Source organism: Canis lupus, chromosome 1, assembly GCF_011100685.1.
Source record: "Canis lupus familiaris isolate Mischka breed German Shepherd chromosome 1, alternate assembly UU_Cfam_GSD_1.0, whole genome shotgun sequence".
NCBI lineage: Eukaryota > Metazoa > Chordata > Mammalia > Carnivora > Canidae > Canis > Canis lupus.
This window is the reverse complement of record NC_049222.1, coordinates 42896675-42920406: the sequence shown is the minus strand read 5'-3', so window position 1 is coordinate 42920406 and position 23732 is coordinate 42896675. Positions and strand designations below refer to the sequence as shown.

Genomic DNA, 23732 nt, shown 5'->3' with positions numbered 1-23732 from the left:
AGCACTTTTCACTCAGTATCAGCTTTTAAACAATCCCTGTTGATACATATAGATCTAGTTCTATCATTTTAAGTGCTTAATGGTATCTTGTGAAAATAACTTGTTCACTCTTTTTTTTTTTTTTTTTTTTTTGCTGATGGGCATTTACCTTGCCACTTTTTAATTTTTTTTTTAATTTTTTATTTTTTCGCTAATATTAGCATCATTGAAGTTAGCCTTCTTGAGTGTCTTTAAGTGCACAGGTTGGAGAGATTCTCTACGTCGTATCCCAGAAAGTAGAATACACCACATTACAGCCTTATAGATAATTTTTAAAGGCTTACTTCAACAGATTTACCTAAAAAGCTATTGTATTCAATACTTATTCTGAGAAAAGTAGACGTTAGGGTAATGTATAGTTTTATCTGGCCAATGAACTTGTTATTTTTTTTCCACTTAAGCAAAAGTTCTGTCAAAATATTAATTACAATCTAATATGTCTTTCAGATGACATGGTTCTAATTAGGTCTTTTTTTAAAGGCTTTATTTATTTATTTATTTATTTGAGAGAGAGAATGCACAAACAGTGGGGCTTCAGGGGGAGCGAGAGAAGCAGCCCCCACCCCCACCCCCGCTGTCCCCCGCCCCGGGGCTTGATCCCAGGACCTTTAGATCATGACAGAAGCTGAAGGCAGATGCTTAACTGACTGACCCACCCAGGCACCCCTCTAGTTAGGTCTTTAAAACTTCTGACAAACTAGGATCTATTGGAACTTGGGTCCCCCAGGTTCGTTTTGTTAGGCCCCACCTATCAAGTGGCTATTATGTTCCAGGTAGGGTTCTAGGCATTGTGCATGTCTTCTCTACATTCTTATACTTCTGTAAGATAGACACTAGTTATCTTTATCTGAGGATAAGATAGTAGAGGCTCAGAGAATTGAAACAAATTACTCAAAGTCACAAATCTAATATGCTGGAGCAGAGATTCCAACCCAGATCTATCTCACCTCCAAAGCCATGGTCTTTCTCCGATGCTACCCTGCTGCCTTAATAAGGATGATACTGCAGTACCTTCCTTCCACCCTCTGTGCTTCTGTTCCATGTCCTGAAACATTGTAGCATTTTCTTTGGACTCAGAATGAAAACTCTCAATAGACTAGGTGGCATTTTTAGGTTTTTTTTCATTATTCTGTGGGCTGTTTGTTGATGGACACTAGTCTAATTGTACACTTTGTTTCTAAAAGTTATAACTATTTTTTATCTTTACTAGTGAGCTATTTTCAATGAATTGTTAAATTACTGTGCTCACAGTTCTTATACTTACAAGTAAGAATATATTTGTTTATGGTTAGTCTCAAATTTTCTATCTTAATTGATAGTTTTAAAGTTTAAACTAATGACTAAAATAATCTAGTTCCAATTTTGGAGGCCAGATCTAGTATATACAATAAATTACCTGGAACTTAACACCTTTTTGCACAAATTGTAAACTTAGATTATTTATTCTTCTAATAGCGAAAAACCTGATGTGTTATCCCAGGAATTGGGGATGGAAGGGGAGAAATCAGCTGCTGAAGACCAGATGAGAATGAAATGGGAAAGCCTACATCAAGAATTTAGTACCAAGCAGAAGCTACTACAGAATGTTCTGGAACAGGAACAAGAGCAACTGGTATCTGAATATTTTGATTTTATATATTAACTAATATAAAAGATATGTAGGTTATGCTAATGGAATGTAACTACAGTAATCTGTAACTTCATTATCAATTCTAAAATAACACATAAAGGAATTATTTATTTTATATTTTTCTTAACAAGCATATTTCATGTTTCCTTTAATAATTATGTATTTATGTGTGTAAATTTATTTGATTTCTAGATACCCTTTTTTTAAAGATTTTATTTATTTATGCATGAGAGACACACAGAGAGAGAGAGAGAAACATAGGCAGAGGGAGAAGCAGGCTCTCTGCAGGGAGCCTGATGTGGGACTGGATCCTAAGGCTCCAGAATCACGTCCTGAGCCAAAGCAGATGCTCAACTTCTGAGCCACCCGGGTGTCCCTCTAGATACTCTTTTCCTCAGAGTTAGTTAATATCTGATGAGATTTATTAGCATAAACCTAATTAGCAACCCTTCTTTTCTTCACAACCTTGAAAATTAAGGTGGAAGTCAAGAATATACACATCTAGGACAAGAAAAATTCAACAAATTTGGTTACTTTCTGGAAGTAAATGCTAAGTTATCTTTTTTCCATTACTATTTCCAGTATTTAATAGTTTCAGAAGATCTTAATGAGAAACATGTTGGGACCTCAGTGGATCTAAAAGGAAGGGGAAGCCAGTTGTCAGCTAGAATGGTTACTGGTCCATCTGTAGGCTTGTTCCCAGGATGGTAGGTACTGTGTGATGTTCGACTTGTTTCACAAAGCAAGCCAAATCCAGTGGAATCTAATATAGCAACAGAAGGGTCCAGGTAGATAATAGCTATTAGTTCACTGTAAGCAGAAGCTAGAGAACAGTTGAGTCAGAGGAATCGACTCTGTGGAGAGTTAGTGCATGAGGTGGAAACCCAGACAGCCCTCAGATGTTTATCACAGCTGTAACCTGGCAGGATTTTTTTTTTTTTTCCTGGCAGGATTTTGAAGACGGAACCCTAGTCCTGGGTCCTGGGCCAGCAGTGCTTTTCTAGGCCATTCTGTGACCATTGTACAATCAGAGTAAAGTCTAGGTCCTTAGATCTGGGGAAGCTGCTGTTCCCACTGATCTGACTAGGACTAGCTTCTGGGCTGGGAGAGGCTGCAACAGGAAGTGAAACGATATTAGTAACTGGAGTGCCTCTGAGGGGAGAAGGCAGGAGATGGCAAGGCAGGTACTATAAAACAGATACAGCTTGCCAGATACCTGAAAAGGAGACAGGCTGATGGTCACAGTGTGTCTCCTTATCTGTGGGGAACCATGCATTAGTGCTCTAGAACCATGCATGTCTATCTCATTTTACAGACTCTTGTGTCATGCCACCCTTTCTCACTCCTCTACTCTGGCCAGCAGCCTTCTTTTTTGGTGTCCATGTGAATAGTCACCAGCACTGGCTCTGGGGATCATAGAGCACTCCATTCTTGGAGGTAGTTATCCCAGAATCCTCTTCTACCCTGGCAAGTGGTGCCTTAGAGCTTTCACGTGGACCTCCGACCTGTTTGAATTAATGCTTCTTCACATCCCTGATCAAACATTTCTGACTTATAGCCTGAATTCTTGATTTCTGATGTAGAGCTCCTGGACTTGAGCACTACCTCACCTTTATTTTACAATGTTCCCCATGCCTTTGACTATAAGGGATAGTTCAAGTCCTAAATCAGGGACTGCAGTCTTTTCTGATTATCCTAAGTCAGATAAATCCAAGGCATTCTTAGTAATATTTATGTTTACTTACTATTCTATATTCAGTAAATGCCCAAGTCCTGGATTCCACCTTTGTCCATCCAGCCTAAAGCATCTGCATGGTTCACCCAGGACTCCAGACTTCCTGCGTGTCTCATCTATCACCCAGTCTTGTCTCAGAGAGCTACATTTTCAGTCAGTGCTGTGCTATCATCTTGACATCCTCTTGTGTGAGCCTGCCAGAAAAGCCCTGCCTGCTCTCACTGACATTTCATACTCCCTAGACTGTTAAAGTTTAGGTTCAGGTCCATATTTTATTGCCTTTGGAATTGGAAATGGAAAGCATTCATTAAATGTTCTTTATTTTATGGCCTTTTTTTTTATTTGAGTACTTTCTTTCCATAATCACTGGCCACTTATAGAGAGTGCACCCTTGGTAGTTTTCTTCTTTTTGGTGTGAAGAGGTGAGAGAAAAGGTGAGGAAGAAACAGTGTGGCCTTGAGAGTTTCCAAGAAGAAAGGGATGATTGTTTAGTGAATGTATTTTGTGTTTAGTGAATATATTTTGTGTTCTAGGTGTTATTTCTAACAACACTGTGGCGAAGTTGACATTATCTATATCTTTATTTCTGAGAAATTAGGCAATCATGGTAGGATCTGTAAGCAGGAATTAAAAAAGGAAACAGAAGTAAAAAAAAAAAGTAGAAGGCTATTGTAGTGGTGTAGAATTTGAGGTGGTGGATTTTAAAGAGGTGCTGTATGGTGGGTGTTCTAGCTCCAGTGGGAAAGGAGTTGTTTAGAGAATAATGAGTAATCAGCCTGAAAGGCAAGGTGAGGATGAGACATTTTATAAAGTATAAGACTCAAACATTTTATAAAGTATAGCACTCAAACTTTTGAATGATGTTTCCAATCAAGTTTAAGCGATATCCTGGACCTTATCAGGGAGACACTGTGTGTGCCTACAAGAGTTTAGGGGAGGTTAGGTGAATGAAGAAAGCATAAGGATCAGTCTAGATCTGTTATCTAGGATGGATGATTTCATCAAGGGTAGTCTAAAACCAAGAAGACAAGTTGAGAGGAAGGCTGTGATAGATTTCAGGCATTTTTCCCACCATGTTTTGCTGTTGTTGTTGTTGTTGTTGTTGTTGTTGTTGTTTAGTCCATCAGTAGAAATATTACTCTTGCTGAATTTGGTCACCATGTTTAGTGGACATGATATGTTGAAGAGGTCATATTTCTCTAGAAGAAGTTTTTATATATGGATAGTTTTTCCAGCATCTACTTCACAGTATAATTCTAAATGATGAAACCTGAACATAGTACATAGGCTCTTAAATAAGTGCCCCTGTTTGCCCACAGCTATACAGCAGGCCAAATCGGCTCCTGTCTGGTGTGCCACTATACAAAGGGGATGGGCAGACCCAAGACAAATCTGCAGTGACATCTTTGCTGGATGGATTGAACCAGGTCTTCGAAGAGGTTTCATCACAGGTAGGGCTGCACTCTTGGTTTGCTCATGAATCTTGGTCTCCATTAAGTTGTTCTACCTCAGGTCATGAATGGTTGAGGTCAAGCACAAGTGATTAGCCCTGAAAGGCAGAGCCACTGGTCCCTGGTATCTCATCCTGGTATTTTTCTTTGATTCTCGAAAGCACTATAATTAATTCTGTGTCCTCCTCTCCTTTTTCTCAGAGTGGGGGGAAAAAGAGGCAGAACATTCACTTGGAACAGAAGTTATATGATGGGGTGTCAGCTACCTCCACATGGTTGGATGATGTTGAGGAACGTTTATTTGTTGCCACAGCACTTTTACCAGAAGAAACAGAAGCTTGCCTCTTCAACCAAGAGGTAAGTTTGGCAGCTGGTGTGTGTGAGTATGTAATATTAGAAAGCACTTTTAATTTTGGTGTTGGATAATTAACGTATAAGGAAGGTCACACATAAAACAGTTCTAATAAAGAATAAATTAGGCATATTTCCAAGCAGCATAATGCAGAAGAGAACTGCCTGATGTAAAAAGCTCCCAGAGATATTAATGTTTTGCATTTTTGTTCTCTATCTTATATATGTAGCAGGAAGAAAAAAGTGGAGGACTCTTAGTAGAAACTTGTTGTGTATTGTAAATTTTCTACATATGAAACATAGCCTAAAAAATATTGTATGACTTTTAAATAGCCCTTTACAAAGTCTCATTTTTCACTGAATACATATTATTAATATTAGCTAATAATGTAAAGTTTCTGAGAAAAATATCTCCAGTATCAGCTTCCCTAATATTTATAGAAGTGAAAGTGGGTCAACTTGCCTGATGTATAATTATCACTGAAAAGTAGGAGAGATATAGTGGACTTTCTATGACAAAATGAGTTGATTTGTATATAGACTCATGGATCTAAGCATTGAAATGTGCTTTCTCGTTTATCAACCCTAGACTCTTGCCAAAGATATTAAGGAAATGTCTGAAGAAATGGATAAGAACAGGAACTTGTTTTCCCAAGCATTTCCAGAGAATGGTGATAACCGAGATGTCATTGAAGACACTTTGGGTTGTCTTTTGGGCAGGTTGTCCTTGCTAGACTCAGTAGTAAATCAGCGCTGTCATCAGATGAAGGAAAGACTTCAGCAAATACTAAATTTCCAGGTAATACATCATCAAGAGATGTTTGATCATTCTCTAGCTATAGTCAGTAATAAGCAGGATGTCTTACTGAGGTATGACATAGACCTATTTTTTTTTCCAAATATGCAGTGAAGAACAAGAACATTACAGAAAAATAAGGGAATAGAGCTCTAGGATTAGGAAACTAAGAGTTTAACATTCCTAGAAATAGAAAGTTGAGAAAACCAACTAACCAAACTAAGGGATGAATATAACTTTAAATTTAACCTATAAGTCATGATTATAATATTTAATTGATAATTGGAATTTAAAACATATAACCAAAGTTTATTTAAAACAACTAAAGAAATATACAAGTGCTATAATACTCTAGAACCCTAGACTCCATTTACCAGGAGCTATTAAAAGTGACTATGGCCTACTTACTTCTATCTCTGTTAAAAATGTATGGCATTGAGGTACCTGGATAGCTCAGTCAGTAAGGATCCAACTCTGGATTTCAGCTCAGGCCATGATCTCAGAGTTGAGAGATCGAGCTTCACATGGGGCTCAGTGCTCAGCATGGAGTCTGCTTGGGATTCTTTCTCTCCTCTGCTTCTCTCCCACTTCACTAAAGAAGTAAATAATAAATAAATAAATAAATAAATAAATAAATAAATAAATAAATAAATAAATAAAATCTTTTTAAAAAGTTTATAGCATGACTTCCTAACTCCTCAGACTTACTGCCTTTTAGCCCTAGACTAGAGTTCCATTGCCAGCTGAGTAATTGTCTGCCTATGAAACTTTTCCTTAGACTATAAACTTCAGCAAGTGCAAAAGCCACTGATAAACTTTGAGTTGATTTCCATTTCTAATAAAAAGCATCTTTTGGGAATACGTAAGTTTTAATTGAGTTTCATTTATTTATTCATTTTTTTAGAGGAGGGCAGACAGATGAGGAGGGGGCAAAGGGAGAGGGACAGAAAGACTCTTAAGGAGGCTCCACGCCCAGCACAGAGCCTGACATGGGGCTCAGTCTCATGACCCTGAGATCATGACCTGAGCCAAAATCAAGATTCAGACACTTAACTGACTGAGCCACCCAGGGAGCCCCTAATTGAGTTTTATTTTTAAGAAACCTGGATGAGGGATCCCTGGGTGGCGCAGCGGTTTAGCGCCTGCCTTTGGCCCAGGGCGCGATCCTGGAGACCCGGGATCGAATCCCACGTCGGGCTCCCGGTGCATGGAGCCTGCTTCTCCCTCTGCCTGTGTCTCTGCCTCTCTCTCTCTGTGTGACTATCATAAATAAATAAAAATTAAAAAAAAAGAAACCTGGATGATTTATAAATTACATAATTAAGGCTAAGAGTTTGATATAAAATTTTGATTTGTAAAAAATACTGTTAAAGTGTCAAATGTAATATCAGCCAAGATAAGAGGAATTTTCTAGGTATTCACCTACAGGGACAGATTATTACTGCCTTTCAGTAATTTGTATTCTTAAAACTATAAAAAAAATATGAGAAAATTTTGTGTATCATTTTTTATTCTCAAAAAATTTTCACCTGTATTATTAATCTTCACAACATACTTCTTAGCTAAGCATTATTCTCATACTCATTTTGCAAAGTCAGAAGAACAAAAAAATTAAGAACAGTTTCTAAAACCAGCCCTCCTGGGTTCAAATTCTGGCTTTGTCATCTACTGCTATATATGCTTAGCTGCTTCTCTGAGCCTTAGTGTCCTTGACTATTAAGTCACACCCATCATAATTGTCTAATGGGGTTTGGTGAGGGTAAAATTAGTTAAAATGTAGAAGATACTTTGAACAGTGCCTGAAACATAGTAAGCACTCAGTAAGTTCTGTTACTGTTATTGCTATTAATGGCAGTATTCATGATAACACATATAAAATCTGAAATCAATATGGAGTTTAAATTACTTCTCTAAGCTAATTCAACCATCAAGAACTAGAGCCAGGATTTGACTCAAAGAATATTTTTATATTTTATATCATTAGGGTGCTCACAGTGGATATGGAGAATAATAGACCCCTTCAAGATGTATTTTGAAGACAGAGTCGATAGGAGCATTATTTATGTGTGGCTTAGAAATGGAGAGTGAGAGAAAGGAGCACTGCTGAGGAAGTCCAGAGACCTGGACTGACAGGGCTGGTGAAGAGCAGTGCTGTTGACTAATGGGCAGGGCTGAGCTGCTGGCTGGACAAGCATATGCCATAGAATTAAAATACTCAGGTGAATAGCCGCAGTCTACATTTGAGTATAAAAGACTGGCTTTGAGGAATGGCCTGGACTAGATATTTGCATTTGTATTGATTATGACATGTAGGTCATAGAGAGGAAAATACATTTCACTTGGAATCAGAAAAGCTGGGGTTGATTATTTGGATATTTTGTTTTGGATGCAAGATCTGATTGTGTGTACATGTATACACCATCCATCTATAATCGGCAAAAGTGTTGTGTAATTTATGGAAACTTGTTTCATTACTCTAAAATGCACTTGCATAAAATGCACTGAGTTTTAACAGTATTCTGGTTGGTTTATCAGCCATCAATGAGGGGGGTTAAAAGTACAAATGTGTGTATCACTTGGAAGCATATTTACCTTTTCAAATTGCTTTTACTATGCTAGTGTCTAAAGTACTTTAAAATCTTTATTGGTAATTATAGCCAGTCAGAGTAAAATATGAATTAAGCATGAATAAATAAATACTCTGGAACTGATTTTCTCTAGAGGACCAAGAGAAGGACATATAATCATGAAATTCCCTTTAAATCATGTTCCCTATTTTTTTCTGCCAACAAGTTTCTGCCTGTTGGTGGCCAGCTCACGAACAACAACTGACATTTCAAAATGTTTGTGTTCCAATTTAATTGAAAGACATAGTTCCAAAGTTAATATAATTAAAGGTCAAGTCACCAACCATTTTATTTTACTTTGCACCAAGCACCTGGTATGCTGTCAGTGCTCAGTAGATAATGGAATGATATGCCTTTATCTTCCATTTTACTTTTGAGTATTGGCTTTTGTCAGGCTGTTAATGTTGTCCTATACCCAACAGACAATCTGCAAGAACATGTTGATGGTATGTAAATGTATGTTATCTCCATGGAATCACAAGTTAATCATCAACTATTCTATTTTTTTTTCTATAGACTTAACCTCAAATAAATTTACTAGACATTTTTATAATTGACTATTTTATTTAAAAACTGAAAAAAATGAAAGAATTATTTATTAAGTGAGCGAGGCAGCACAGATGATTTTAAAACTTGAAATGTTATGTACCTGTTATGTACCTTATATGTACCTGTTTTTTAAAAAGCAAGAATCCTGCCTCTCTATGTCCTACAAGCAATGCCAGTGACCATATGATAAAACTTGTGATGTCTGATATGTCTGTGATATAGAGATGCCTTAATTATCCTGCTGTATTGCATGTGGAGTGACAAAACCAGCTAAAGTCTTTGGATTTTCATTTTTAAAAAAATACCAACATCCATGGGATGCCTGCATGGCTCAGTCAGTTAAATATCTTGACTTCAGCTCAGGTCATGATTTCAGGGTCCTGGATTTGAGGCCCATGTCAGCTCCCTGCTCAGCAAGGAGCTGCTTGTCCCTCTCCCTCTACCCCTCCCCCTCACTCATGTTCCTGTATTCTCTTTCTCTCTCTCAAATAAATAAAATCTTTAAAAACAAGTTAAAAAAAAAACAACATCCTTATGATTATTAACACCTCTTCAAGGTCTCTTATTTAGTAATTTTTAAATCAATCATATTCTCTGCTTTAGTATCATCTTGACTGGCCCCTCTCAGTAATTAGTGAGGCTTCCAGAAATGTGAATTCTGTTTTCTATTAGCTTTAGTACAATATAATTAAGACAGAAAGTATGTTTTGAAAATATAAAGATGATGTACAGGGAGTATCTCTACAATCTTCATTTCTTTTTTCTCTTTTTTTTTAGATAGTTAGTTTATTTATTTAAGTAATCTCTACACCCAACATGCAGCTCAAACTCAAGACCCTGAGATCAAGAGTCTCATGCTCTTCCAAATGAACTATCCAGGCACCTCCACAATCTTCATTTCTAACCCGCTATACTATTTAGACTTATTTACTCATTTAGATTAACTGAATTAATGTTATTCTAAATATATATAGCTAATAGAGACCTTTTCTTTTGAATCTGTTCAAATGAATGGGAAACATCTTTTCCCAGGCATACAAACAGATAAATATGTCATCATCCTAATTGCCCACATGGCCTCACCCTGAGCACAGTTGAATAATACAAACATTGCTATAATTCATAAGTAAAAACCTTGCTTCTGGCATCATTTTTCCAGGGCTGTTACAACAATTTCCTAATGAATCCACAACTAGGCACAGACTGGTTTGGGTTTTGGTTAGTGACAGTTATTGCCTCTTTGGATCGTATGCTTTCTCTAATGTTCATGTGCAATTTTTTCTTTTTCTCTTTTTATTTTGCTGCATAATCCACTCACTATTTTCTTTTCTAGCCTTGCATTTTGTGTCATAAGGCTGGCACACATCCTTAGAGATGTTTTTTTTTTCTTCCTTGTTATTAACTTTCTCCTTATGGACAGATTTTTACATCTTGGTGATGTATCCTTGTGTATATAACATCAGTCCCCAGCAAAGAGGATGTGATGAGTCAAAACTTCAGCCTCTGTTGAACAACCATCCCATCGTTGTTGACCAAGAAGTAGAACTTATTTGTGACATTTCAAGGAGGAAAGCTAGGAATTATAGCATTCAAATTTTGTTCCAGTTCATTATTTCTTGTAGAACTGAGGACCAACATTCTGATATTTAACTTTCTTGTTGTATAAATGTAACTCAACATACATATTTAGACTTTTAAGTGAGTAATCTTTTTGAACAAAAGACTTTACTAAGGTCTTTTTATATTGTCTCATCATATGTCTTTGGTTGTCACGGATAAAATTTATTTTCTACACTTCAGGGTGGCTCTTTATAAGCTTATGCAAATTCTCTGAAAAAAGGAGAAAAAAGGAAGTATAGGAGAGAGGGAATGAGGGGAGAGAGGAAGAAAGGAATTATATTAATGTTAAGAATCCCATTTTTCATTAAATTTAAGATGCAGTTTTATTTTTTTAAAGATTTTATTTATTTATTCATGAGAGACACACACACACACAGAGGGAGAGAGAGAGAGAGAGGCACAGACACAGACAGAGGGAGAAGCAGGCTCCATTCAGGGAGCCTGACGTGGGACTCGATCCTGAGTCTCCAGGATCACACCTTGGACCAAAGGTGGCGCTAAACCGCTGAGCCACCAGGGCTGACCCTAAAATGTAGTTTTAAATAAAATTTGGACATATCAATAAAGTAAAAAAATAAAAAAAAATTTAAAAATAAAGTAAAAAATGTAAAATAAATTGAAATAAAATAAAATAAAATAATCACATTTTTTCCAAATAACGGTAACAAACTTAGGTTGTTTTACTAAATAGAAATCATTAATGTAATATTTCTACTGCAGTGTTTAAATATGCACATTTATTTCCCACAGAACAAGAAGATTAGGGTGACTAGTACTGCCTTTTATTTGTATGCTTCATCACTATTTGTATTGTGTTGGAAATACTTAGTTTAATAAATTCATCAAACATCAATTTTAACATCTAGGTAAATTGTGACCAGTTCCTTTTCCCTTTTCCTGGGACAATATTGTTTCTCCTGGACACTAAATTCCTACACCTATATTTTATTTCTAAGAATGTGTGTTATTTTTACAACAATTTGAATTCCTTGTTACACATGTTGAATCTTCCTACTGCTTTCCTCTTTAGAATGATCTGAAGGTGCTGTGTACATCACTGGCTGACAACAAATACATCATTCTACAGAAACTGGCAAATGTGTTTGAACAACCTGTGGCAGAGCAAATAGAGGTATTTACAGTTGCCTTTTTCCAGAAGAACAAATGCATAGAGTAGATCTGATTTACTAGGAGATTTGAAATATTATATAAAAGATTCATGGCTTACTATAGCATTTTAGTTTGTCATACATTTTGTCTTTAAGTGCCAGGTTTGAGTGACTGGCCAGGTGATATGGAATCCATCACTTCTTCCTGTACAGAACCAGGAAATAGGAGATGGGTAAAGGTGTCAGTGACAGATGATGACTTGAAGAAGTTTGCCACTTAACACTGAGATTAGACATGAGCCTCAGTGACATATGACAGAAAGTCAAATTGTCCTTGGGCAATACAGATGAAGCACTGTGGACATTCAGAGGAGGAGCAGACTGCCTCCAGCAAGGGTATGATCAGAGGACATTTTGTAAAGGAAAATTTGAACCAGACTGAGAAGTTTGGACACACAGAGACTGGGACAAGAACAAAGGCATAAATGTCAGACCGTTCAGAGCACTTCCAGAGAATATCAAGTTATCCTATTTGGGCGAATTTATGATGAATGAAAACAATTGAAGGGACATGAGTTTGGATGAATTTGAGGCAGCTTGCAGGGCCTTTTGAATGTCAGAGAAATTTGGACTTCATTCTACAAACCAGTGTGGTCTCTAAACTTTATTGACGCCATACCTCCTTAGTTAAAAAAATAAGCATACACAAGTATATGGATATTTACTTATTTATGAATTAGAATCAGGTAGTGTTATAAAGCAAATACACAAAAATTCAGAAGAATATGATTGAACATAAATGAAATATGTAGTGTTTCATCCTCACAAATCATTTCATATACTTTTGGGTGTCTGCACTTGACCACTGGGAATACAGAGTCAGTAGGGATGTTTGAAAGCAAAAATGTTTCTGGATGGTGGACATGGCAGTGCCAGGTTAGGAAGCATCATATACCTCAAGAAGCTTCACATAGCTGCACTGATGAGAAGGAATGAGAATTCTAACTTGTGTGATGTCATTGAAAACAGGGAGGAAAGAAGTAATGGGAAGGATGTTACATATAGTATCTCCTGTTTCCCAAGCTAAGTAATTATGAAAAGTATGTGTTTTAGAAATAGAATTTCTTAACCTAATTTCAGCAGACCTCTAAGGGTTCTATGAGTAGACTATAGAGAATCATCTGTGATAGAAATCCCTTGAAATATTTCTGAAGGTAGATATCTAGATCTATCTATCCATCCATCCGAAAGATCACCTAAAATAACTTGCAAAATTGTATGTGAATGTATATTTTTTTTACCATAATTTCATCTGCTTTTTAAAACAAATCCCTCATTTCCCCCAAATTAAAAAGCATTCTTCTGTGTCATATCTTCTACTTGAAGGAACTTTTTAATTTTTACTTTTTAATTTTTGCCTTTTAGCATACCTGACTCCAAAAAAAAAAAAAAAAAGAGATTTCAGCAGCTATAATGATGTTTGCCTTGATTTTCTAATGTGAAATATAGGATATGTATGATCACAAGTAACATTTTTACTAATTATTAACTAGTATCACTAAAGTGAATCCCACAGATAAAAATAAATAACTAGACTATTTCTCTGAATAAATGGAAAGCACCAAAAAAAAATTTTTGCTTTTCCACCTCAACCCTTCTTGGGTTAAAAGGTAATAATAGCAGAAAGCATGAAGATGATATCTCTCAATATATTCATCTTTTGAGCTGTGTCATTCTGATTTAGAATAGACTTGTCTCCACAAGCTTGGTGCACAGGTGACTTCCAGGGATGCCCTTTACCACTATTCTGAGAATTTCCATCACTTTTCCCTCTGTTGGATCTTCTCTTTTTTGAATCTCAAGTCTGACTTTATTGTATTGCTTCCTTGTCTTGTTAGTACATATCCTTACTAAGAAAAGATGCATGCTAGATGTATTTTTTTAATATTTTGCATATCTTAAAAGGTCCTTATACTATGCTCACACTTTATTGATAACTTGGCTCACTATAAAATTCTTGGTTGGAAATCAATTTTCTTTTTCTTTTTTTTTTTTATTTACAATAGTCACAGAGAGAGAGAGAGGCAGAGACATGGGCAGAAGGAGAAGCAGGCTCCATGCACCAGGAGCCCGATGTGGGATTCAATCCCGGGTCTCCAGGATCGCACCCTGGGCCAAAGGCAGGCGCCAAACCACTGCGCCACCCCGGGATCCTGGAAATCAATTTTCTATAGAGTTTTGAGGCACCTGATTGTTTTCTATCTTCTGGTGTTGGCTTGAGGAATCTAAAATCATTCTAATTCCCAGAGGTATCCCAGTGCTCTGAAATTTCACAGTGACACACCTTGGGAAGGGGCTATTTTATCCACTGGACTGGAAGTGTAGTAGGCTATTTTGATTTGGTAGCTCTCCTCTTTCCATTTTGGAAAATTGACTAATGGATTAACATTTTTCATTCCTCCATTTTATCTCTCTTTCTGGAACTCTTTTTAGGCAGATGTTGGATATTCTGGTTCAGTCTTCTAATTTTTTTATTAAAAGATATTTTGCTCTATTTTTTGGAAGACTTCTTGATTTCAACTGTAAATTTTCCTACTGAGTTTTGCATTTCTGCTCTCATTTGTTTCATTTTCCCTGAGCTCATTGTGGTTCTCTGAATGATCCTTTTTTTGTAGTATCCTGTTCTTTTTCTAATAGATGCATTATCTTTTGTAATCTCTCTGGATATATTAATGATTTTTTTGGCCAGAGTTTTATTTTTCCTATATAGTCTGTTTCCCTTCAACTTGCTTTTATTCATTTGTTTTAGGCTCCATCTTTCATGTTAGCAACTTTTCTGAGATTATGGAAATTCTATTGTTGTCTATTCACATTTAGAATGGAAAACTAAACCGCTGAATGGGAACTTTGTGTATGGATGTGGCTTGATGGCTTTGAGATTTACTGAATGTTGGGCCGTGTGGGCTATTTGTTGGAGAATTCTTGTATCCAGTTTTTAGGTTTTTCTAATGGTCTTTCTACATTTTTTTTCTCTTCCCCTGTCTGGAGACTAGAGGTCAGGCTGCACTACTCTAGAATATGTCAGAGGGGCTCCCCATTTAGCATTCTGTGGGCATTCAGTCACATATCCCTTATTTTCAGTCAAGTACTCAAACTCACAACTATGTGGTACCCCTCAGTCCAGAGACTATTTGTTTTACCTTCTTTAAGGTAAATAAACTCTCCATCTTTCCTAGAGAAGGAAAAAAGGGCCATGTGGAATGAGGAGGAGGCTCTGGAAATTTCATTGCTCTTTAAACAGCTTTTTATCAACCCTCCTTATTTGGTGCCCCATCCCACCCACCCAGAGTGCCAGAGATTCCTATTGCTATAAGTCGGGTGATGTAGCTCTCCCATTAACTTAGGATTCAGCTTTCTCAGATGTCTTAAGTCAGTTATCCTGCATGCTTCTGAATTCCAGCTTTCAAAATTTTGTTGGTATTGCCTTATTTCCCATTTCTTTGTCCTGGTAGATTTATGGGCAGGCGAGGGGCACCAAAAAACAAGCAAACAGAATATTTACTGTAGTTGTAGTAAATGACTCAGGAAGGAGAAAATAAGACACATGTGTTTCATCTGCCATCTGGAGCCCATGTTCTTTTCATCCTTCAGTGCAACTAATGTTGTGTTTCTTCCAAAAGTCTGCTTTAACTGCTCCAGAATCCACTGCTGTCTCTCTTCTCCAAACTCCTCTAACAGGGGTAAGTTGCATCAAGTTGAGTATGTCATTGGATTCATCCTTGTTTTGTGTTGCTCTGTTTACTCTGACTTCCTAACCAGACTGTAAGCTCCTTGAAGGCCAGAGTGAGAGCTTGTACTACTTCTATAGAATTCACACTGGGAAAATGAGGCATAGTGCCAGCAGCTACTTTAATTGTTGATCACTTGCTTTTCTATTAAACAAAGAGTGAGCTTTGTTTGACGATGCTGTGAGATATTTTCCTCTTACCTCACAGAGAATCTCTCTACAAGGATGCTCAAAAGGCATATCTGGAAACCAAAACACGTTCCCCTAGGAAATCTCAGGAAAATATCTTTTCTAACCATGTCCTAAAGTCATGCTTCTTTTTCAGATCTTGCTGTTTATGAATTCCCATGTTTGTTTAAGGAAGCCACTGTCCTCCCAACCCTCCAAATGAAGTCCCTCCTACCTCCTTACCTGTAGGGTAGCCAATTGTGGTATAATAAAGGACCTCTTTCTCTTTTCTGTATACTAGATGGTCATGGTTTTTATGTTGTATTAAAATGACTCCTTTTGTAGGCATTGAAAGTACTTACTGTGGAGAGAACAAATAGAGAGACCTAGTAATCACATTTTGTGTGGGAAATTGTTAATGGGAATTTTAATGAAATATCATAAATCTTACATAGGCAATACAACAGGCTGAAGATGGGCTAAAGGAACTGGATGCAGGAATCATTGAATTAAAAAGGCGTGGTGACAAGTTGCAGATTGAGCAGCCTTCCATGCAGGAACTGTCCAAACTTCAGGTACAGTTTTCTACCAATCAGCTTCAATGATACATCCTAACTAGAAGTCAAGAGAAATTATTTTCTTTATTTTCTTGGTTTTTCTCTATACAATTCATGTCATTTAGATCCTAATCTTTATTCTAAGTAACACTTAGAGATTTTTCTGAAACTTTTACCAGGTTTAATGTGATAAAATAAATTGTATTCTTAAACTTCTAAGATTTTTTTTCTGACATTTACTTTATTATTATTCTAGTGGTTAAGCATTATTATATATATGCCTTTAGTTGTCGCATATTATTTTCTACTCCAGAAAACATAATAATTATCACTCCTATCTAGAAGAGTTAAAAGAGAGACATCTACCCTGCATTGTAGTGGACCTCAAAAAACCTTTTTTTTTTAAGATTTTATTTATTTATTCATGAGAGACACACACACAGAGAGGCAGAGACATAGGCAGAGGGAGAAGCAGGCTCCATGCAGGCACCTGAGATCACACCCTGAGCCAAAGGCAGACGCTCAACCACTGAGGCACCTAGGCGTCCCTCAAAAAACTATTTTAAAGAAAAAAGGCTCAAGCTAATATTTTTTTAGAAAGTAGTTTTTCTCTGGTATTTCAAAACCATAGTTAATCTTTCCAACATGTCTGGATAGAAGAGGGACACAGTGTCAATACCAGAACAAAAGAAAAAAATAAACTAGAAGGTAGGTGAAACCTAAATAGATTTCCCAGGATCCTTCAGGATTGGGAAATAAGTTGGAGTTAATTTGCTTTCTTCTACCAGGCTGCTAGGCAGAAATCCAATATGGGGATGTAGGGAGGAACTGGGATATTAGACCAGCAAAATTTAGCAGCTGATAAGCAACATAGGTAAATTACATTAAGAAAAAATTGTGTACAGTGACACACACATGTTAAGTTTTCTCTGCATTACAGAGAACCATTGAGGGATTAATAGCATAACTTCAGCACAAGGTCACAAGTTCTTCCTTTTGAGAAAATAAAATAGCCCTTATTTTTAAAAGAACATTTTTATTTTAACTGTCTCATTCCATTATCTAACATTTCACAATGTCATGAGCCCACTGCCCCCACTTTGCACTTAGACAGTTTTCCAACAGTGCTTAAATGTCAGGTGGAAGAGTCAAACGTCATAGTTGTAAATGGGCATTAAAGTTGAACTTTTCCAGATTGAACCATTTTGACCTGCTAAACCTTAATATGATACATTAATCAGGTCCATATGGTTCAAATAAATTTTGTGTTTGGTGTATCATCATCTCCTAAAATGTCTTTCCAGTTTAAATAGTTATTTACTTATTCCACCACATTTGGCAAAAACATTGCCTTTTTAAGTCTTAAGGCATTCTGCTCACATTAAACTCCTCTGTTTCTCTAGATCTTTATTTAGGGAATAGTCCAAAATCTGACCATTATTTAGCAGATAAAATGTGAAAGATACTATTCAGTTACTCTAAAATTATGTACATATTAAGAACATAGTAAAAATTAGAATTACACTTATATTTCCCTCAGCCCATAAACAACTTTTCAACATTTTGATCCCATATCCCACCATAAACTCATCTTTACCTGAAGGAGTGTTCTTGGTTGGGTCATGGGTTTGGTAGGTAGTATGCTTTTCAGAGGAGAGCCAACATACTAATTGAGAGTGAGTATCACTGTCTCTGTTTTGTAGGATATGTATGATGAACTTATGATGACCATAGGCTCCCGGCGGAGTGGTCTGAACCAGAATCTTGCACTGAAGAGTCAGTACGAAAGGGCCCTGCAAGATCTGGCTGACCTGCTCGAGACTGGACAGGAGAAGATGGCAGGTGACCAGAAAATCATTGTGTCTTCCAAAGAGGAAATTCAACAACTACTTGACAAACATAAGGTAAAGAGAAAGAGAGGGGGAGAGAGAGAGAGAGAAAAAATAGTTGTGAAAGCATATTCTTAGTTACTGATATGTATCTACATGGTAAAACCCAATATTAATCTTTTATGAGTCCCTCCTTGAATAAATTACTCTTCAAAATGGTCAACAAATGTCTCTTCAAACCCATAGACATTAAATAGCACAGAAAAATTATAGAGGATATGTTCCTCTAATTCTGTAAGTTGAATACAGAGGCATTTGGTGGCTCAGTCAGTCAAGCATCCGGCTCTTGATCTTGGCCTACTTCTTGATCTCAGGGTCATGAGATTGATCCCTGTGTTGGGCTCTATGCTGGGCGTGGAGTTAATTAAAAAAAAAAAAAAAAAAAAGAATAACAACAGTCCCAGTAATATTAGCCAGGCTTTTCTTCATCATTTACTGCAACCAAAGGGAAACTTGGGGACTTTCTTCAAAGTGCCTGGCTTCCCTCTTAACTCTATTTTGATTTGTCTTTGGGTCTTTTATGCCCATTTATTCATCTAGTTCTGAGTATTCTCTCTGCCTTTCTTTGTCCTGGGTAGCAGCTGCTCGCCACGCCTTAGGAAAGCAGAGCTACCTACTCAGCTGTGGGACTGGGTGTCTATCTCTTATGTCCATCACTCAGCTCTTCTGGCCTGTAAGCACATGTTCCTCTGGTTGCTGTAGGATGAGTCCTTTAACTATGTGATCAAACTAGTAGGCCTGAGATTGCCCTATCAATATGTGCCATAGCCAAGCTCAAGTTAGAAACCACACCTTCGTAAAGGAATGCCTATTTAATGTGCACACACAAACATTTTTAGACTACAGAAAGATTAGGTTTGCCAATTCAGAAACCCAAACTCCTAGACTGTAGGAATGTCATACATGGAAACTTTGAAAATCTCACTGGGTTGTAGATAGTTAACATTCTACCATTATGTAGCTCTGTAATGGCTTGTAAAGGTGAATTTTTTTTTTTTTTAGTTTTACTTCTTGCTATTTTTCCCAGAGATTTTTGTCCAAAACTTTGTGATTTATTAAAGCCTTATCATTTAGCTTTGAAAAGATTCCTTTAAAGTTCACAGCTGGTTTCCCTCAAATTTTGACAACAGAAATAAAATATCATACTGAGTTATTCCAGAGAGGAAGCTAGGATCAATGAGTATAAATAACAGAGGAGTAGGCCCAATAGGTAAAGCACTCTAAAAGGAATAGGCTGCCATTGAGCAGACAACTTTCCTGGCCATGAGAAGACCATACAACATCCAAGGCCATTAGGGGGAGATTGGGTTGTAAAAAGAGTATCAGTTTTTGGTGAATGTTGGACTAAATGACCTCCAAGTTCTCTTCCAACTTCAAGATTCTATGATACAATAATTGTCAGTTAAAAAAATGAAGATTCTGGCTTCTATTGACCAGACTATTTTGGGAGGGAGAGGTCTGCAGTGACCTTGAACATGTTCTATAGACTGAGTCATTCAGTGTCCTCATCCACCAAGTGGGAAATAAAACTACATACCTCAGAGAAGTGTTATGAGGATTAACTGCATTTGTCAGTAAAACACTGGTAGAGTTTCAGCATATCGTCTGTACTAAATATTGTTATCAATTTGCAAGTCTTCAGCTCTACCCACAGTGGAGAGAACAGGAAGTCGGATAATCCCTGTCTCCCTCCTCTGGGGCCTTCTACACATAGAAAATAACATTTGAAAACACATTTGTAGGACTGTCCAAGGCCTGTAATTCTGTTTTGTGTAGGTATAATGAAAGGGAAATTTAAAACTGTATAATACCCATTGGTACATGTCAAGTTATGCTTGGCAATGAATATTGGAGCACAACAAATGGGAACTTGGAAAAGTAGAGCTCAAACCCAACCATAGAGGAAGAAAAGTTGTGAATGTGTGGAATGAGGACATCTTAGGAAGTATGGAGTAAAGCCAGAGGCTGAAGATGAGGGACTGGGAGCTAATGTGTCCAGAGATAAGGAAGGCCAGTTTGCATGGTGGAATTAGTGAGAGTCTCCCAGATTGTACAGGGATAAGTCATTTAGAGAGCAGAGGGCTTTTTTTTTTTTTTTTTTTTTTTTTAGCAGCTGGTCACATCTGTTGTGGGGTTGGAGTATCTGCAGCACAGCCTGTGTAGGTGCACATGAATGGGGGGACGAGAGGCCAGTGAGGAGACTGGAGCCCTGTTTGGGCAGGAAGCCATGAATACCTATGTGAGGTGGGGGTGAGCAGGGATGGAAAGATGTTGCTCATGTACTGAATTCCATTAGCTTTCACATCTGAAGCAGCTTTTATTGTAGGTGGTATATGTGTGAGTTGCTGACCTCTCTCTATCTGAAAAATTGCAGGAATATTTTCAGGGCCTGGAATCTCATATGATCTTGACTGAAACACTCTTCAGAAAGATAATCAGCTTTGCAGTCCCACAGGAAACTCAGTTCCACACAGAACTGATGGCACAGGCTTCAGCTGTACTAAAACGGGCCCACAAGAGGGGTGTGGAGTTGGAGTACATTCTAGAGGTGAGACTGTTGACATAGCACCTTCCCTACAGCAAACTTAACCGCAAAACACACCATTAAGGCAAGACATATTTACCCAATTGACCTCATATAACTTTGGAATCCCCTCAGACTCAGCATCATGTTTTGCCTTGTCCCACTTGTATTTCCTATTTGTATTTGGATAAGAGCTATGCCATACCTTGAGTCAGCTAGATTCCCTGAATACTGACTTCAGGTAGAGCATGACCATGTTTGGGGTTTCGACAGTCACACTGAAAAACTGCCAACCTTTGCTTTACATTATTGAAAACGACTTCAAATAATTTTTACAAAGATTTTCCAGTTTCAAATAAAATAAAAATCAGAATTTCGTAGTGACTGGTTTGGGATTTCTCCTTATTAAAATGTCTACACCATATATTTATATTTCTTAAATGTCTGTTATAGCTTTTTTTATTTGTGAATGTAATGTATTTACTTCGCTTTAGTACATGAAGTAAACATATCCTTCCCTTTTACTTAAATCATACATTGTTACTGTGGTAATGATAAAACCATGCATATCAGGTGCCTACTGTGTTCCAGGTGCACTGCATCCAATTATTCTGCTAAATCCTCATGATGAACAAGATAGCTATTATCCTTTTGTTTTTTTAATACTGTAAATGAGGTTTAGAGAAGTTTAGTGACTTGCCCATATTCATCAGCTGGTTGGTTGCAGATACCAAAGCCTGTGCTTTTCAAGGTCACCATCTGATTACCTGCTTCAAAGCCATCCTTTGCTTCCCAGAGCATCTCAACACAAACATGTCCAACACAACTTTAAAGAGAATCTGTCAGATGCATATTTTGTACACAAAAAAGTACCACTGTTCCTTAATGAGGATTCTTTAGCTCACTGATTGATACTATGTTTGTAGACATGGTCTCATCTGGATGAAGACTATCAGGAGCTCAGCAGACAGCTGGAGGTGGTGGAAAGTAGCATCCCGAGTGTGGGGTTAGTGGAAGAAAGCGAGGACAGGCTCATCGACCGGATTGCACTTTACCAGGTCAGCGTCCAGTGGCATCTTGGTGTGAAAAGTACCCATATTTTCTTTTGAAACTTTCCCATGGTTTTAACAGGACTCTAAACAAACTTGCAATCAAATATTTTATTAAGCACTTTTACTTTTATTTGAAGCTACTGACATTGTTCAAAACAGATTTTAAGTGTTTTCTTTATAATAGAACATAAGAAAACTCTTTTTTCTTTTCTTTTTTTCTTTCTTTCTTTTTTTTTTAATGAGAGAGCTCTAAAACCAAGCATTTTATGTGGTATATACTGGTGTCACAATATCCTTAACTATAACTTGATAGTTTTAAATGTACCTGAAGTTACTACAAAGAAGAAGATGACAACGATGACGGATGACGACAATGACGACAATGGAGAAGATCTATACTTAGATATAGATGAGCTATCTCAAATTTTCTAATCTTACTTGGGTGCAAATATTTGAAGTCTGACTAATGGAGCAGAAACATTATGGACATCAGAGGAACTAGAATTCTTAAAGAGAAAAATTGTATCATCCAAACATTTAACCCACTATTTTTAATCATTTTTAGCACTTGAAATCCAGCCTTAATGAATACCAGCCCAAATTATATCAGGTATTAGATGATGGGAAACGACTGCTTATATCCATTAGCTGCTCAGATCTAGAAGGCCAGCTAAATCAACTTGGAGAACACTGGTTAAATAATACCAACAAAGTGTCTAAGGAACTTCACAGATTGGAAACAGTATTGAAACACTGGACCAGGTAATACAATGACTACTAGACATCATTTTAGATTAACGCTACAGAATCTTTATAAGGCTCCTGGGTATGGGACTTTAAAAAGACTTGATCCCTTTAGACACTATTCTCATATTTTAAAAAATAAAGGCAAAAACAAAGTCTCTAATTAGATTCTTATGTAATTGTATAAACATGTATTAGAAATAGGCAGGGAAGCAAGTGCCTGATACACTGTATCTTGGACCTTTGATCCTGCCTTGCCTTTTGACTGTATATGAGTGGTCACAGTAAAATCTTAGGAGAAATAGAAGGAAAGTGTGTTTGAGAAACTAAAGTTTCTCAAGGGCAGTAGGAAGTATGCAAGAAAGTGGAGGTTGATTTTACATAATGAAATACTCTATTTCAGTGCCACCTTTATTTCCAAGAACTTTTAATAGTCATCTAATATTTTATAAATAGCCTCAATGTGAAGGAGTAGGAGAAAGATATATGTATATTTTTACATTCAGCTTAGAAATGAGAAAGTTGAAACTTGCTTACAGTATAAATTTGAAGAGAAATTGACAGTGTGAATGCAAGACATTTATTCTCCCAAACCTGTTGCATCTCTTGTTTTAAAATTGGCATTGCTGAATAACATGGGTTAACAGAAGAGATGTATTGGATGTTTACTTAATAGGCTCATCAATATAATTACAGATATCAAAGCGAATCTGCAGAACTTATTCACTGGTTGCAATCTGCAAAAGACAGGCTAGAATTTTGGACTCAACAATCTGTGACAGTCCCACAAGAACTGGAAATGGTCCGTGATCATCTAAATGCCTTCCTGGTAAGCCTAAGAATCTAAAGCACTTGATTCAGTTTTATATACTTAATAAGCCAAGCTATAGAGGGTATGTCAGTGTTAACTATGTATGGTCAATAATTGCCTCATCAAAGTAATTTTCAAGGAATGGCTTTGTTGTTGGCTTTCATTCAAGGCAATGGTCTGCTTGCTTTTGTTTTCCTCTGGAGTGCTTAACATAACTCTCAAGAGGTAAAGAAAAATTGTTTATGCAGTAAATGGTTCTCTTTCCTTAAATTAAAGGTCTGACCATTTAATCC

General features: G+C 37.0%; 1 protein-coding gene across 17 annotated transcripts in view; it reads left to right on the top strand.

Moving 5' to 3' along the window:
- Positions 1-23732, top strand: part of SYNE1 (spectrin repeat containing nuclear envelope protein 1) — a 449233-nt gene that overhangs the window by 319282 nt on the left and 106219 nt on the right. For 15 of the 17 annotated variants that reach the window (XM_038526343.1, XM_038526344.1, XM_038526348.1 and 12 more), the window contains 11 exons: positions 1495-1651; positions 4724-4855; positions 5057-5212; positions 5796-6005; positions 11829-11930; positions 16318-16437; positions 18123-18323; positions 20683-20856; positions 21759-21890; positions 22450-22646; positions 23325-23457. In XM_038526343.1, the coding sequence (XP_038382271.1) occupies positions 1495-1651; positions 4724-4855; positions 5057-5212; positions 5796-6005; positions 11829-11930; positions 16318-16437; positions 18123-18323; positions 20683-20856; positions 21759-21890; positions 22450-22646; positions 23325-23457 (1714 nt within the window). The remainder of the gene's footprint in view (positions 1-1494; positions 1652-4723; positions 4856-5056; positions 5213-5795; positions 6006-11828; positions 11931-16317; positions 16438-18122; positions 18324-20682; positions 20857-21758; positions 21891-22449; positions 22647-23324; positions 23458-23732) is intronic. The other 2 variants (XM_038526354.1, XM_038526353.1) reach the window with 1 other exon arrangement.